Source organism: Hemibagrus wyckioides, linkage group LG13, assembly GCF_019097595.1.
Source record: "Hemibagrus wyckioides isolate EC202008001 linkage group LG13, SWU_Hwy_1.0, whole genome shotgun sequence".
Lineage (NCBI taxonomy): Eukaryota > Metazoa > Chordata > Actinopteri > Siluriformes > Bagridae > Hemibagrus > Hemibagrus wyckioides.
This window is the reverse complement of record NC_080722.1, coordinates 13262998-13275389: the sequence shown is the minus strand read 5'-3', so window position 1 is coordinate 13275389 and position 12392 is coordinate 13262998. Positions and strand designations below refer to the sequence as shown.

The 12392-nt window shown below is 37.6% G+C and overlaps 1 protein-coding gene across 4 annotated transcripts in view; it reads left to right on the top strand.

The window, feature by feature from the left end:
- Positions 1 to 12392, top strand: part of cyth1b (cytohesin 1b) — a 45594-nt gene that overhangs the window by 28207 nt on the left and 4995 nt on the right. For all 4 annotated transcript variants that reach the window (XM_058405402.1, XM_058405404.1, XM_058405406.1 and 1 more), the window contains exons 2-5: positions 5099 to 5181; positions 9020 to 9084; positions 10280 to 10346; positions 10694 to 10812. In XM_058405402.1, coding sequence (XP_058261385.1) covers positions 5099 to 5181; positions 9020 to 9084; positions 10280 to 10346; positions 10694 to 10812 — 334 coding nt within the window. The remainder of the gene's footprint in view (positions 1 to 5098; positions 5182 to 9019; positions 9085 to 10279; positions 10347 to 10693; positions 10813 to 12392) is intronic.

Genomic DNA, 12392 nt, shown 5'->3' with positions numbered 1-12392 from the left:
CTTATAAAGCACATATGCACATTTTTCCTCCAAGTGTATTTACTTGAATGGTAACATTACATTGGGCCCTGGGCTCAAACCCAAGCACATTTTGTGCTTTGATAAGGGTTTTGCATGTGTATCTCAATTGTGGTTTGTTGGTTCATTTCTACTGTTTGCTGGCTTTTCTCTTATCAGTGTATATGCAGGGAAACTGGCTTCTCTGTCTGGTGTGAGCCAACAACAGGTTGTTTGTGTGTTTGGTTTTCACTAAAATCAGTGAAGTAGTTGAAGCAGTGTGAACTTTCACCATTTGCTCATTTGACCCAGCACGGTTCTGACTAGTTCATTGTTGGAATTTAAAATGTTTTTATTAAATATAGATAATTATATTCTGGTTGGTATATTGACTGTATATTGTGTTAAATTGTTAACATGTATGTTGTAGGCCTTGTATGCATTATTTTTTTATTTGTTTGTAAAGAAAAGACTGAACATGTAACTTTGGTCGTTATGACAATGCTAAATGCTTTCGTTTTTTGTAATTATAGAGCAGCTCAGATCACTAGCTCGGATCATCAGCACTTGCACTTGTCCAGGTATATTGACCTGAATCATTAGGACCACTATAATCACAGCAAGTTAAAACAGAGCTAGCATATTTTTGACAGTTTAGGACTATGGCTGTACAATTCACTGCTGTACTTTTGCTATATATTGAAGTTGTTTGGATTTTAGGTCAGAAGATGAATATGAGACAATGGATCGAAATCTCAGCCTTTATTTTCTATTAACACCTTGGAACATGGCACCTTTTGTTTTGAACCCACCCATTTTCAATTGATCAAAAATTGCTGAAACATATGAAATGTTGTTTCTTGTTTCCCAGGTATGCCTTGTTAGTTTGATTGTTTAAACAGTTCACATCTCTGAATGTCTAGTCTTGGTTTGAGTCCTGGTTTTCACCTGTGAAGAAAAGCTTTGCTGTTATAAAAAAGGATAAACCAAGACCAGAGGGAGAAAATCGATCAGAGCCAATGCTCCAAAGCGTAGGGCATAGCCAGTACAACAATTTTGAATGTCCTGAAAAGGAAAGAATGCACAGGTGAACTAACATCTAGATATCGAACAGGTCAGCCAAGGAAAACAACAGCAGTTGATGACCAAAAAATATTAGAGTTGTGATTTATAAAAAACAAAAACACACCAACAGTAACATCAGCATCACCAAGTTTGTTTGAAGAAAATGTTGAGAGCAGAAATATAGAGGCCACAAGATGTAAACCACTGGAACCAAGATTAATGTCTACAAAAGGGAAGGAAACGCACAAGTGTGGAGGAAGGAAGGATGTTCTTGTGATCTTAAGCATTGGTCAAGCACGGTGGAGGTAGTGTCATGGTTTGGGATTGCATGGCTGCTTCTGGAACAGGTTCAGTAATCTTCATTGATGACATAACTCATGATGTTAGCAGCGAAATTAATTCAGAAGTCTACAGAATCTAATTTACATAGGAGTACATCCATTTTCATTGGAAGGCACTTTATCATGCAGCCAGCCAGTGACACAAAACAAATTGCCAACACACCAAAGATGAAGGTTTTAAATTGACCACGTCAGTCCACACACCCCAACCCAAATTAGCAGTATTTCACCTCCTGGAGAGGTGACCGAACAGAAGAATCGCACACAACAAACATCTTAAAGAAGATGAGGTACAAGCTTGGAAAGCATCACAAATGAAGAATAGGACAGTTTGATTCTGTCATTGGGTTGCAGACTGTATGAAGTTATTGTAAGCAAACAATATACTAACAAATATTGTCTTGTGTAATATATGTTTAATAAAAAAACAAGAGTTGACCTTGTTGACCTTGTTGTTCTAATACCTTTGGAGTGGACTATATTTATATAGGGGGTTGCCTGTACATACAGTATGTTGTACAATTTAGATGCACTCAAATAAAAGTAAATACAGATACTTCGTATTTGTATATCCTTGGGCATTAGAAGGATTTTGGATCTGTGTTACGTTATCATAATAAGAATTTAACCATGTTTGCAATTATGAAATGAAGATATAGTGTGTTAATATGCAGATTCACTTTTTGTGTTACAATAACACAAGTTGCTGCATCAAAAACATAATTTTTGCACTATTCTTAATTTAAAAATGACATTAAAATAGCTAAAATTCCATGATTGGGTGGATGCTGCCACACCATTTCTCAACCCAAAAGAATTTTCCCCTGTAAATAAAGTAGAGTGGGGAATATTGGTTATAAAAATCTGTTAATGCTTGAGGCCGAGTTGGCACATCACAAGGCATGGGTTTATTGTCTGGTATTTTTACACTGCAAACTAAGTGAGGTGTTTGTTTCCTGGGATCCGCATCACCTTTTGTAGCCAGAATTTAAAATATCTGAAAAGGTTTACACTTTTCTATTATAGACATGGAATGATTTGCTTCTGAATCTCCTTCTGGTAGCTCTCAGACTCCATTCAACACACTGCTCCATGACCACAGCTTTCTCCTGCAAAAAATACACAGAAATGTGGCTTGCACACATCACACATTCTCACAGATTCTGTTGATTTTTGGTGCAGAACAGCATCTGTGTGGGAATATAGCCTGGAGTGATTTTGTTTTGGCTGGAATTTGGGTTTGCGGTTAATAAAGGGAAGTTAGAAAATTGAAAAGTTTGTATTCCGACTCCCACGGATGCTGATATTTAAATACTTGGAGCAGAACACTAGTTGATCTGGTAGTCTATTTCACAGTCCATCACACTCTCAACCAGGCTGATATGTGACATTCAGCTACAGTTGGTGTTGCTTTAGATGGGGACATGGTGTTCTATGCCGAGGCAAAACTGCTCTTCCACCATGCCCACATTTCAGGGTCTGATAGCTTGGTATAATTGCATAAATAAAAGTTGTATTTTATTTTGTGCTTCATGCATGAAGCTTATTTCATGCCATTTGAGCTGCTTTTTCTGTGTGGTCAGATTCAGACTGTCCAGTGAGCATGTACATTCTGCCTGAAGTTCCTCGGGCAAGCTTTTAGATCATCTTATTCTGCTTTTATTATTTCTTATTCTCTTCTGCCTGACAATAAAAAGCTGCTTTGATGGCTGTTGAGATTAGCTCAAGATTAAAAGCCCTGATTAACATTACAAGCTCATCCAACTGCTGACACTGGGCCTTCAAAAACATCACAAGCCTGTGGTATATTAGGTTCTTAAAGATGGCTGAAATACAGTGCCCTCTAAAATTATAAACACCCTTCAATAAAATGAACAAAAATGCTTATAAACATTACAGGCAATATATTTCCTCTCAAACAGCAGGAGAAAGTGTTTGTTTTTGCCTTAAGAAGAAATAATGATCAATTGTTGTACATGTTCAGGATAATAATCCCATTACTCAAGCTTTTTACAGAATGTACATAATTATAATTGTCATAATGATATCATAAAATCACCATCAGTAAGCTCTGTCATGTTAGCAGTTGTTATTGTACAACATTTCTGCTGTGTAATGGAGGCATATAATCTGGTCATCTCTGTGCACCATATACACACCTACAACCAAGAACCATCTACTTCTTTATTCATCCACTTCAGTCTTCTTACCATATTAGCTTATATTAATATGACACACACAAATCTTCTGGGGCAGAATACAATCAGACTAAAGAAGAAGCCTTTACTTTCTCACATATACATTACAGCACAGAGAAATTCTTTTCCTCGCATATCCCAGCATGTTAGAAAGCTGGGGTCAGAACACAGGCTCAGCCATGTTACTGCACCCCTGGAGCAGAGGCTTAGGAACAGTGGCAGCTTGGTGGTGCTGTGGCTTGAACCCCCGACCTTCTGATCAGTTGGGGGTGGGGGTGGGTGGTATGTGAGTTCTACTAGTTATTTCTTCACCAGCTTGTAAGGCAATTTTAGTTTGTGTGTTACCGTAGTGATTAGCACCAAGTTGTGTAGAAATGTGCTTGTGTGAATATTAAAGTGGTATTTGGTTTAAGGGGGGGTCATGAAGTTTGACTCAGGAATTTTTAATGATGAATTGTGAATGAAGAATGCCGCACACATGGATTGGATTGATGACTGAAAGTCTGAGACAGCAAAAGACCAAAAAGCTTGTTTTGTAGAAATGTTGTGTGAATTGCCAACCATAGGTAAACACAACTGATTACTGATTCAGTATAACCACACAATTGGATTTATATAAACAAAACATTAATATGGATTAACTGACAGTTTAATGACAAATTTCCGTTTTATTAGCAGAACTAGATCCTGAAGAAGCCATACTCACTTTATTACCATTGGATAGCTGGCTAGCTAGCTCACTTTCATTTGTACATATCAATTAATGATGCTTATTTTGAAATATGCTTCTCATCTTACTTTTTATTTTTTGTTTGACCAACTTTCCATATTACCAAAAGTTATATTTTTGTAAAATGTATTATTACATGTCCGTTGCTGATGTCAACCTACTGTGTTAACGATTTTGAAGTAGGAAGTGTTTAAGTGCAGTAAGTCAGAACTCGTGATCATTGTGGTTGGCTTAAATAAGAACAGCAAGCCATCCTTATCTTTTTTTGCATTGCATAAGTAAGGCCCTGAAATATATGAATTGACTTGTTCCTTTTAGGTTCAAGAATGTTTCCTGTATTTCTGTATTTCAGTTTTAATGCATAGCTCATTAATTTCATGAAACAGGATACATTTGCATTTGTGCTGGAAAAAAATTCTTCCTAAGCATTGTCCTGATGTTCTTCATCAATCACCCAACTTATGATGTCACTGTTTCTCTGTGGTTTTGGTTGCCTGAGAAAGAAGATGTGGAATGTGTGAGCTTTGCCCCAGGAAAACTATCTATATATATAGCTTGCCTTAAGTGACATCTGTATCCACTGCCTAAAGAATATTAACTTTTTTATGAGTTTGAGTGTGTGCGTGTGTGTGTGCGCCCATTTAATGTTTAACATTTTTGTCCACATTTCAAAAATCAAACACAGAGCCATCTACACTGTTTGTTTGGTTGCTACCGTAATTCTCTCATATTCAACAAGCTCATAATTTTCTTTTCCCTTCACCCAGTGCCAGATGACCTGACGCCAGAGGAGAAGCAGGAGCTGGAGAATATACGGCGCCGAAAGCAGGAGCTGCTTGAGGACATCCAGGTGAGGATTCTCTTTAAAATATCCTCAGCAGTAGGAAGCTTTAAATACATTGAGAGAAGCAGTATGCTCTTCTGATCTTATCTGGTTCCTATTGAAGCATTTCACTGCTCATCCGAGCAGCTTCCCCAGTCAGACTGATGAAGCTGCTCGGATGAGTAGTGAAACGTTTCAATCTAATTAGAAAGAAGTCCAGCTGGCATGACTCAACTAGCAGATAGCCGTACCTGGATGACTGAGAATCTTCAGACACTTTTCTGATCATATTTGCACTTTAGATCTCTCTCTTAATAGCTCACGCTTCCCTTGCATCTGTACTATTTAAAGACCAGGATGTACACAGATCAGGCATAACATTATGACCAGGTGAAGTGAATAAGACTGATTATCTCCTCATCATGGCACCTGTTAGTGGGTGGGATATATTATTATTATTACAATTATTACAAGTGAACATTTTGTCCTCATAGTTGATATGTTAGAAGCAGGAAAAATAAGCAAGCGTAAGGTTTTGAGCGAGTTTGACAAGGGCCAAATTGTGATGGCTAGACAACTGGATCAGAGCATCTCCAAAACTGCAGCTCTTGTGGGGTGTTCCCGGTCTGCAGTGGTCAGTATCTATCAAAAGTGGTCCAAGGAAGGAACAGTGGTGAACCGGTGACAGGGTCATGGGCGGCCAAGGCTCATTGATGCATACAGGGAGCGAAGGCTGGCCCATGTGATTCGATCCAACAGATGAGTTGTTGCTCAAATTGACCGGTCAGAGCTGTTTTGGCAGGAAAAGGGGGCCCAACATAATATGGTGGTCATAATGTTATGCCTGTTTGGTGTATATATATGGATATGGAGTTTTTCTGATTTTTCTCAGCTCCAGTGGCCACATTTACATCTTATTTTGCAGCTTGTGTTGCTAATTAAAATTCATACACTTTTCTTATTTATATGTCATGTAAATAGTAAGTAGAAACCTAGCTTGTGACTAAATATTTTTCTTTCTAGACATAAATGTTCAAATCGATCAAGACTCCCTGCAAGTTTTATTTGGTTTTAATGGGTTGCACTTATTGTGTTTGTGCTAGACAAATCATGAAATGTAATTAGGGTGCCTGGATGAGGATCTGTTTAGAGAGATTTGGCTCTGCATTTGCTTTGTATTAAAGCGTCAGATGCCAGTTTAAAGTTAATATCACAAATCCCACTGCGGCATGTGTGTGCTTTGGCAAGAGACTTAGTGGTGCAAAACCTGTGGCACTTCCAGTGCAAAGTGGGTGGAACACCCATCCATCACTCGGAGAACGACAGTATGAGGCGAGATCTTGAGAGGAACATGTATGGAGCAGATGGTGTTGCAAATTCACTTACACTGATCGTATTACACACTGACAATGCTGATCATTAATTCTTCTCCTGATTAGATTATTTCACTTGATTAGTTGAGGAAATGTTGTTAAATCGATTTTATTTTTCCATCATTTAAATTAATATTGCATGAATATTCTTTAATTGCCGCTTTGCAACCTGCTTTCTGAAGCTTCACGTTAGGACCAGAATGAACATTCATGATTCTTCAACACACTTATTAATGGGAAACGCTTTGACCTTTCGAAATTATGATTGCTTTGATTTTTACCTCTTATGGTGATCTTTGACCCCTTTTATGCTGTTTTTTTCCCCTTAGCTTGCACTTTCACTTTGTTTTACTGTTTCCACAATGTTGCCTTTATATCACTGCTCACACTGTCTTCCATAATTGGGAAACATCACAAAAATATTTGAGCTGATGATAAAATTTTTAATGTTGTGTAATTTAAAACAACGGTCAAGGAAACATATCACATGATGTCTTGTGATGAACTAGATTATATCCCAGTACTGTCAGTGATATTGTTCAGCAGAACACTGCCAGCTCTGTGTATATTGCTCTGGCGTGTATTGTAAGGTTAAAACATTTATCATTGGGATTAGGTCAGACCTTCAGGCTGACTGTTTCCAGACTAAAGCTAGAACTTTACATGGTCTTAACTGATAAGCCTTGTGATGTGATATTGTTTGGTTGAAGTCATGGGAACGTCAACTCCATGTGAAGTATACCAATTTACTGTAACACAGTGTTAGAAATGAGCTCTGAAGGAGCATTAGCTTTGCAGAAGATCCTCTGCAGCTACAAAAAAACTACAAAAATTAAAATGCTCATAACTTGTACTCCTAGCTGATGGATCATGTTAGGCATGCAGCTTTTGTCCTTAATATTAAATATACTCAATTATTGTCATTTTTATTCATATCTCAAAGCTGATTTGTAGCATGTCTGTAGTAGATCAGTAATCATAAAAACGGTCCTTTTATTAACTCAGGACTCCTTTTCACAGTATACTCTTATGAACGCCATTTCAACGATCTTTTTAACTTTGTAATGATTTCCAATCCCACTATTCAGTATCACCAAGAAAAGGATGGACAATATTTTTAGTCAGTGTCCTCTCAAGGTTTCTTTGTCATGATGTGGCAGGGAGTTTTTTTCTTGGGGCATCTCAATCTACATCTGGATTTCTGTAAAGCTGCTCGGTGACAGCCTATTAACAAAAGCACTACACAAATAAAATTTAATGTGTCTCTTGCACATTGTTTTATTAGGAAGACTGAGCACTGGACTTGACCCAATTTGTCTTTGTGGCCATCAGCATATCTTTGGGGTAGTGAAAGCTAAAGGAAGGCAATACAGAAGGAAAATGGGAGCATAAAGTTGTGAAGACAGATGGACAAATGCAAATAGATGGCTCATTGTTACCATTCTGGTGCACTCATCTCCTAGCAACTCTGACACAGAACATTGTTAACCTGCTCTTTTTTGTTCTGTCTCAGCAGTGCTAGTCCTTTCCTTCAGCAATTACCTCTACTTATCTTCTCCCACCAGAGCAAAACATGCTGAAATGTTCAGCTTGGTCAGCTGCCCCTGTGTAATTGATCACTGATTCTCCTTGTAGGAGAAAGTGGTGTTGATGAGGCATGTGTCATTTCACTGATTTTTTTTAAAGCTTCCCTGACTTGGAAGCTTGTTTTTATATTTTTAATTGTTCTTTTATGGTGGTCGATATGTAAATATAAATATATGTAATATTATTCTCCCTAAGAAGACTGTACCATAGAAGACCGTATTTCACTCCCTCCACTATGTCATATGTGAGTGGTCATATGACCCTGAAGTGTCTTGTACACACATGGATGCATTTGGGTAACCACTTTCCCCTCCTTTGTGTGTGTGTGTGTGTGGTGGGGGGTGGGGGGGGTCTATTGATCTTTGTGTGACCTGCTGGAAGTTGATGAATTGCTAATGCAGTACAGTTATATGATAGTGGCTGCAAACACATGCCTATGAGCTCCCACAGCTACACAACGCACATTCAGGTGATATTTCCCTGCGTTTATTGAAGTGAAACCCTGGGGTTGTGTGGATGTCTTACAGATGGAGGGACAGCAGCATAACTCAGAGTCTGCTGCCCTTCCCAACACCTACTGTATCACCAGCTACTCATTAGAGATGAAAGCATTACTCAGGATTACATTTCTCATTTAAACATTCTTTCTCATGCACCTCATTTTTTTTCTTTTCAGTCTTTTATGTCTCCCACCAGTCTACTTGTTCATCCCATTTATGTCCCATACTTGGGTCAGACGAGGGCCCATATGGTGAAATGTCTGAATAATAATGAAGTCATTGTTGCAATGGAGTGATACCTTTCCAGCATTCTTTTCTAAAATTAAGATCATGAGCAGGCTTATTGACTGTTCCATGTTTATCTTTGCTCATTACTTGCTTCATTCTCTCTTTTTTCACTTTTAGAGACTCAAGGATGAGATAGCAGAGGTGACAAATGAGATTGAGAACCTGGGATCCTCTGAAGAAAGGTGTGTGTGTGTTTCCCTAAAACATTAGGCATGATAGACATAAAGTAATAGAACAAAGAGCAAGATCAGATCAACTGAAACTGAAGATACTTAGAGTTAAACACCTGCAAACTCACAATTTCAGTTATGCATTAAATCAAGTATTCAACTAAAATTTGTGAATGTCCAGTTACATAAAATTCCCATTTACAAAGGTCTGTATAAGTAGAAAAGTTATATGGTGATAATGGTTAACGTTTAATGCTTAAACATTATTAGGTATACTGCATTTAAAAGTCTCCTGAGATACACACCACATATCCATGTCATAAAGTCATTAAACTCCAAGGTTTATTCTTTTATTAAATATACTCTATACACCATTTTGTAAAATTAGCAATGTAATACGAATACATGTACATACATCGCTTGCTATAATGGCTTATATAGTCAGTATGTTACAAGTAAAAATTTGATCCCACAGGATTCAGTGAATGTAGAAGTACAAGACTGCATCATAAAGCCTGCTAATTTTGGAGACTGTAGATTAATAAACCGTTCCTGAGACTGAGTTATATTTGCCTGCTCATTCTATAGGTGCTATGTTTAATCTTTTTAAGTCCAATGTGTAATTCAGTTTTTTTTAAAAATAGACATTTTATTGTGACATTTTTGTAATAATCTGTGATTTAAAAAAATGTTATTTTTACTTTACATTAGTTGTTTAGAGTTTGTTTTTTAATTAGCACTTATTTAGTGCCATTTTTACTGAATTTAACCCAGAATTGTAATAGTGAATATATCTCAACAACTATGTGGTAAGGACTGGGGGAAGGACGTCTATTAAGAAATGTGGTGATCGAATTTTCCTGAATTCCTCTTATTGTTCTGGCTTCTGTTCTCATTTCTCCTTCCCCCATTCCCTTTTTTTTATTGAGTATCTTTTTCTAGTAATATAGTAGATGATGCATTGAGGATGACAACCTCTCTTAATTTATAATGTAATGCCCTCTGCTCAGTGGGAATACTCCTAATCTGCTAATGCACTGAGATCCTGAGGTTATTAATGATGTCATTAGGATGCTGTTACATGCATAGTGTGTTAAGAAGCTGCATTCTTTAACAGGTTCGTGTTACCATGCCTCTCTGGTCTTTTTATTTTCTGAATTCCTGACAGAATGCGTCACTGATTTAGCTCGGATACTTGTTTTTACAGGAAAAATATGCAAAGGAATAAACAGGTGGCCATGGGCCGAAAGAAATTCAATATGGATCCCAAAAAGGTATGCAGCGGATCTGTGATTTCATTTAATTATATTTATTTGTATTTGCTTTGGTCTTATTGAATTTAAGGTTATTTTCTAAACTTTTATCCACCATTTTATCATTGCATTATTCCAATATTCTTTCATATTACATTCACATACACAATTCAAACGTTTCAACAGAAGTATGAAATAGCGATATCTCAGACAAAACAGAGGAGAACAATGAGAAGAACTAAGCTTTTTCTTCGGTAACATTATATCCTGAAATCACATCTGTTAAGTTTTGCATTTTGCATTAATCATAATGGTGTTGTAGTGCTCAACAGGACATATGGAAAGTTGACTGTGTTGTCTCTTCACAGGGGATCCAGTTCCTCATAGAGAATGACCTGCTGAAGAACACCTGTGAGGATATCGCTCAGTTCCTCTATAAGGGTGAGGGCCTCAACAAGACGGCCATCGGAGATTATCTAGGTGAAAGGTGAGAAGGACATCTAAATTAAAGTGTAATACAGCAGTGCTCTCAGTCTCCCACAGGTGAGACTTATTTTCAGGTGTCTCCCTCTAACAACTATGAATGCAGTCATTCTTCATTAGATATGCACATAACATTAAAATTATTTATATTAGATAAGGCACGTTAATGTGACTGTCTTTTAAAGACAATGCTAAACACAAAGGTCTAATTATTAGTTGGTCTGTAATCCACAAACCATAACCAAAAATTATGAAAAGATTTAATTATAAAAAGATTTAATTATGAAATTCTGTTGTATTTACATAGTTAAGAATGGGGGAAAATAGAAATGGGTTTGGTGGGTGCAGCCCAAGAAAGCAAATAGTGCTTTCACTCGGAGATGATATCAGCTCTGCTGTTCCTGGACTCTGCGCCCCCAAGGGAGAATGACATCATCTGTCTTATGTACGTCCTCATTAAATGCCCTACAGTCTGGAAAATGTTATGATTTGTTTTAAACATGACGGCTGACGAGCACACAACCAGTCATGAAAATCTACTGGAAATATATTAAATTATGGGGATGTAAATACATAATCGACTTCATAATGAAAGTTTAGAGTCACAATATTTGAGATTTTTAACCCCAAGTTAGTAACTTGGCAACAAGTCCATCTCCCACTTTATATCCATTACTTGCATTTCTCTTCGTTTTCCCATGGGTACCCACACCCATAGAAAGACACACCCACAGACACACACACTTCATAGTTATATAGACTTGAGCTCTGACAACACAATGAAGGGGTTGGGGTGTGGGCTATCAAACTGAAGTGGGTTAAATGCATTCAACTATATAGCCAAAAGTTTTGGGACACCCCTCTAAATAATTGAATTCAGGTGTTGTTTTTCATTGGTTGGGCTTGGCCCCTTATTTCCAGTGAAGTAGAGTGGAGACTGCGAGCCAGGGAAGTCTTCTGGGAAGGCTTTCCACAACGTTTAGGAGTGTGTTTATGGGAATTTTTGACCATTCCTCTAGAAGCACATTTGTGAGGTCAGGCACTGATGTTGGACAAGAAGGTCTGGCTCGCAGTCTCCGCTCTAATTCATCCCAAATGCGTTCTGTCTGGTTGAGGTCAGGCCAGTCAAGTTCCTGCACACCAAACTCGCTCATCCATGTCTTTATGGTCCTTGCTTTGTGCACTGGTGCGCAGTCATGTTGGAACAGGAAGGGGTCATCCCCATACTGTAAAAACAAAGTTAGGAGCTTGAAATTGTCCAAAATGTCTCGGTATGCTGAAGCATTAAGAGCTCCTTTCTCTGGAACTAAGGGGCCGAGCCCAACCCCTGAAAAACAACCCCTGAATTCAATGATTTGGAGGAGTGTCCCAAAACCTTTGGCAATATAGTGTATATTCAGTACTGAAATACTTTGAGAGAAGTTAGAGACAGTGTTAGTTACATACAGATGTGCTTTTTTTAAAAAAAAAAAAAAAAAAAAAAAAAGGAAATCCATATGTGAACAGCAGTGAGATAATTATGTGAAAACAATGTGTTACTGTTGTGCATTTTTGAAGTATAGTTAAATATAATGTGGGCATGCT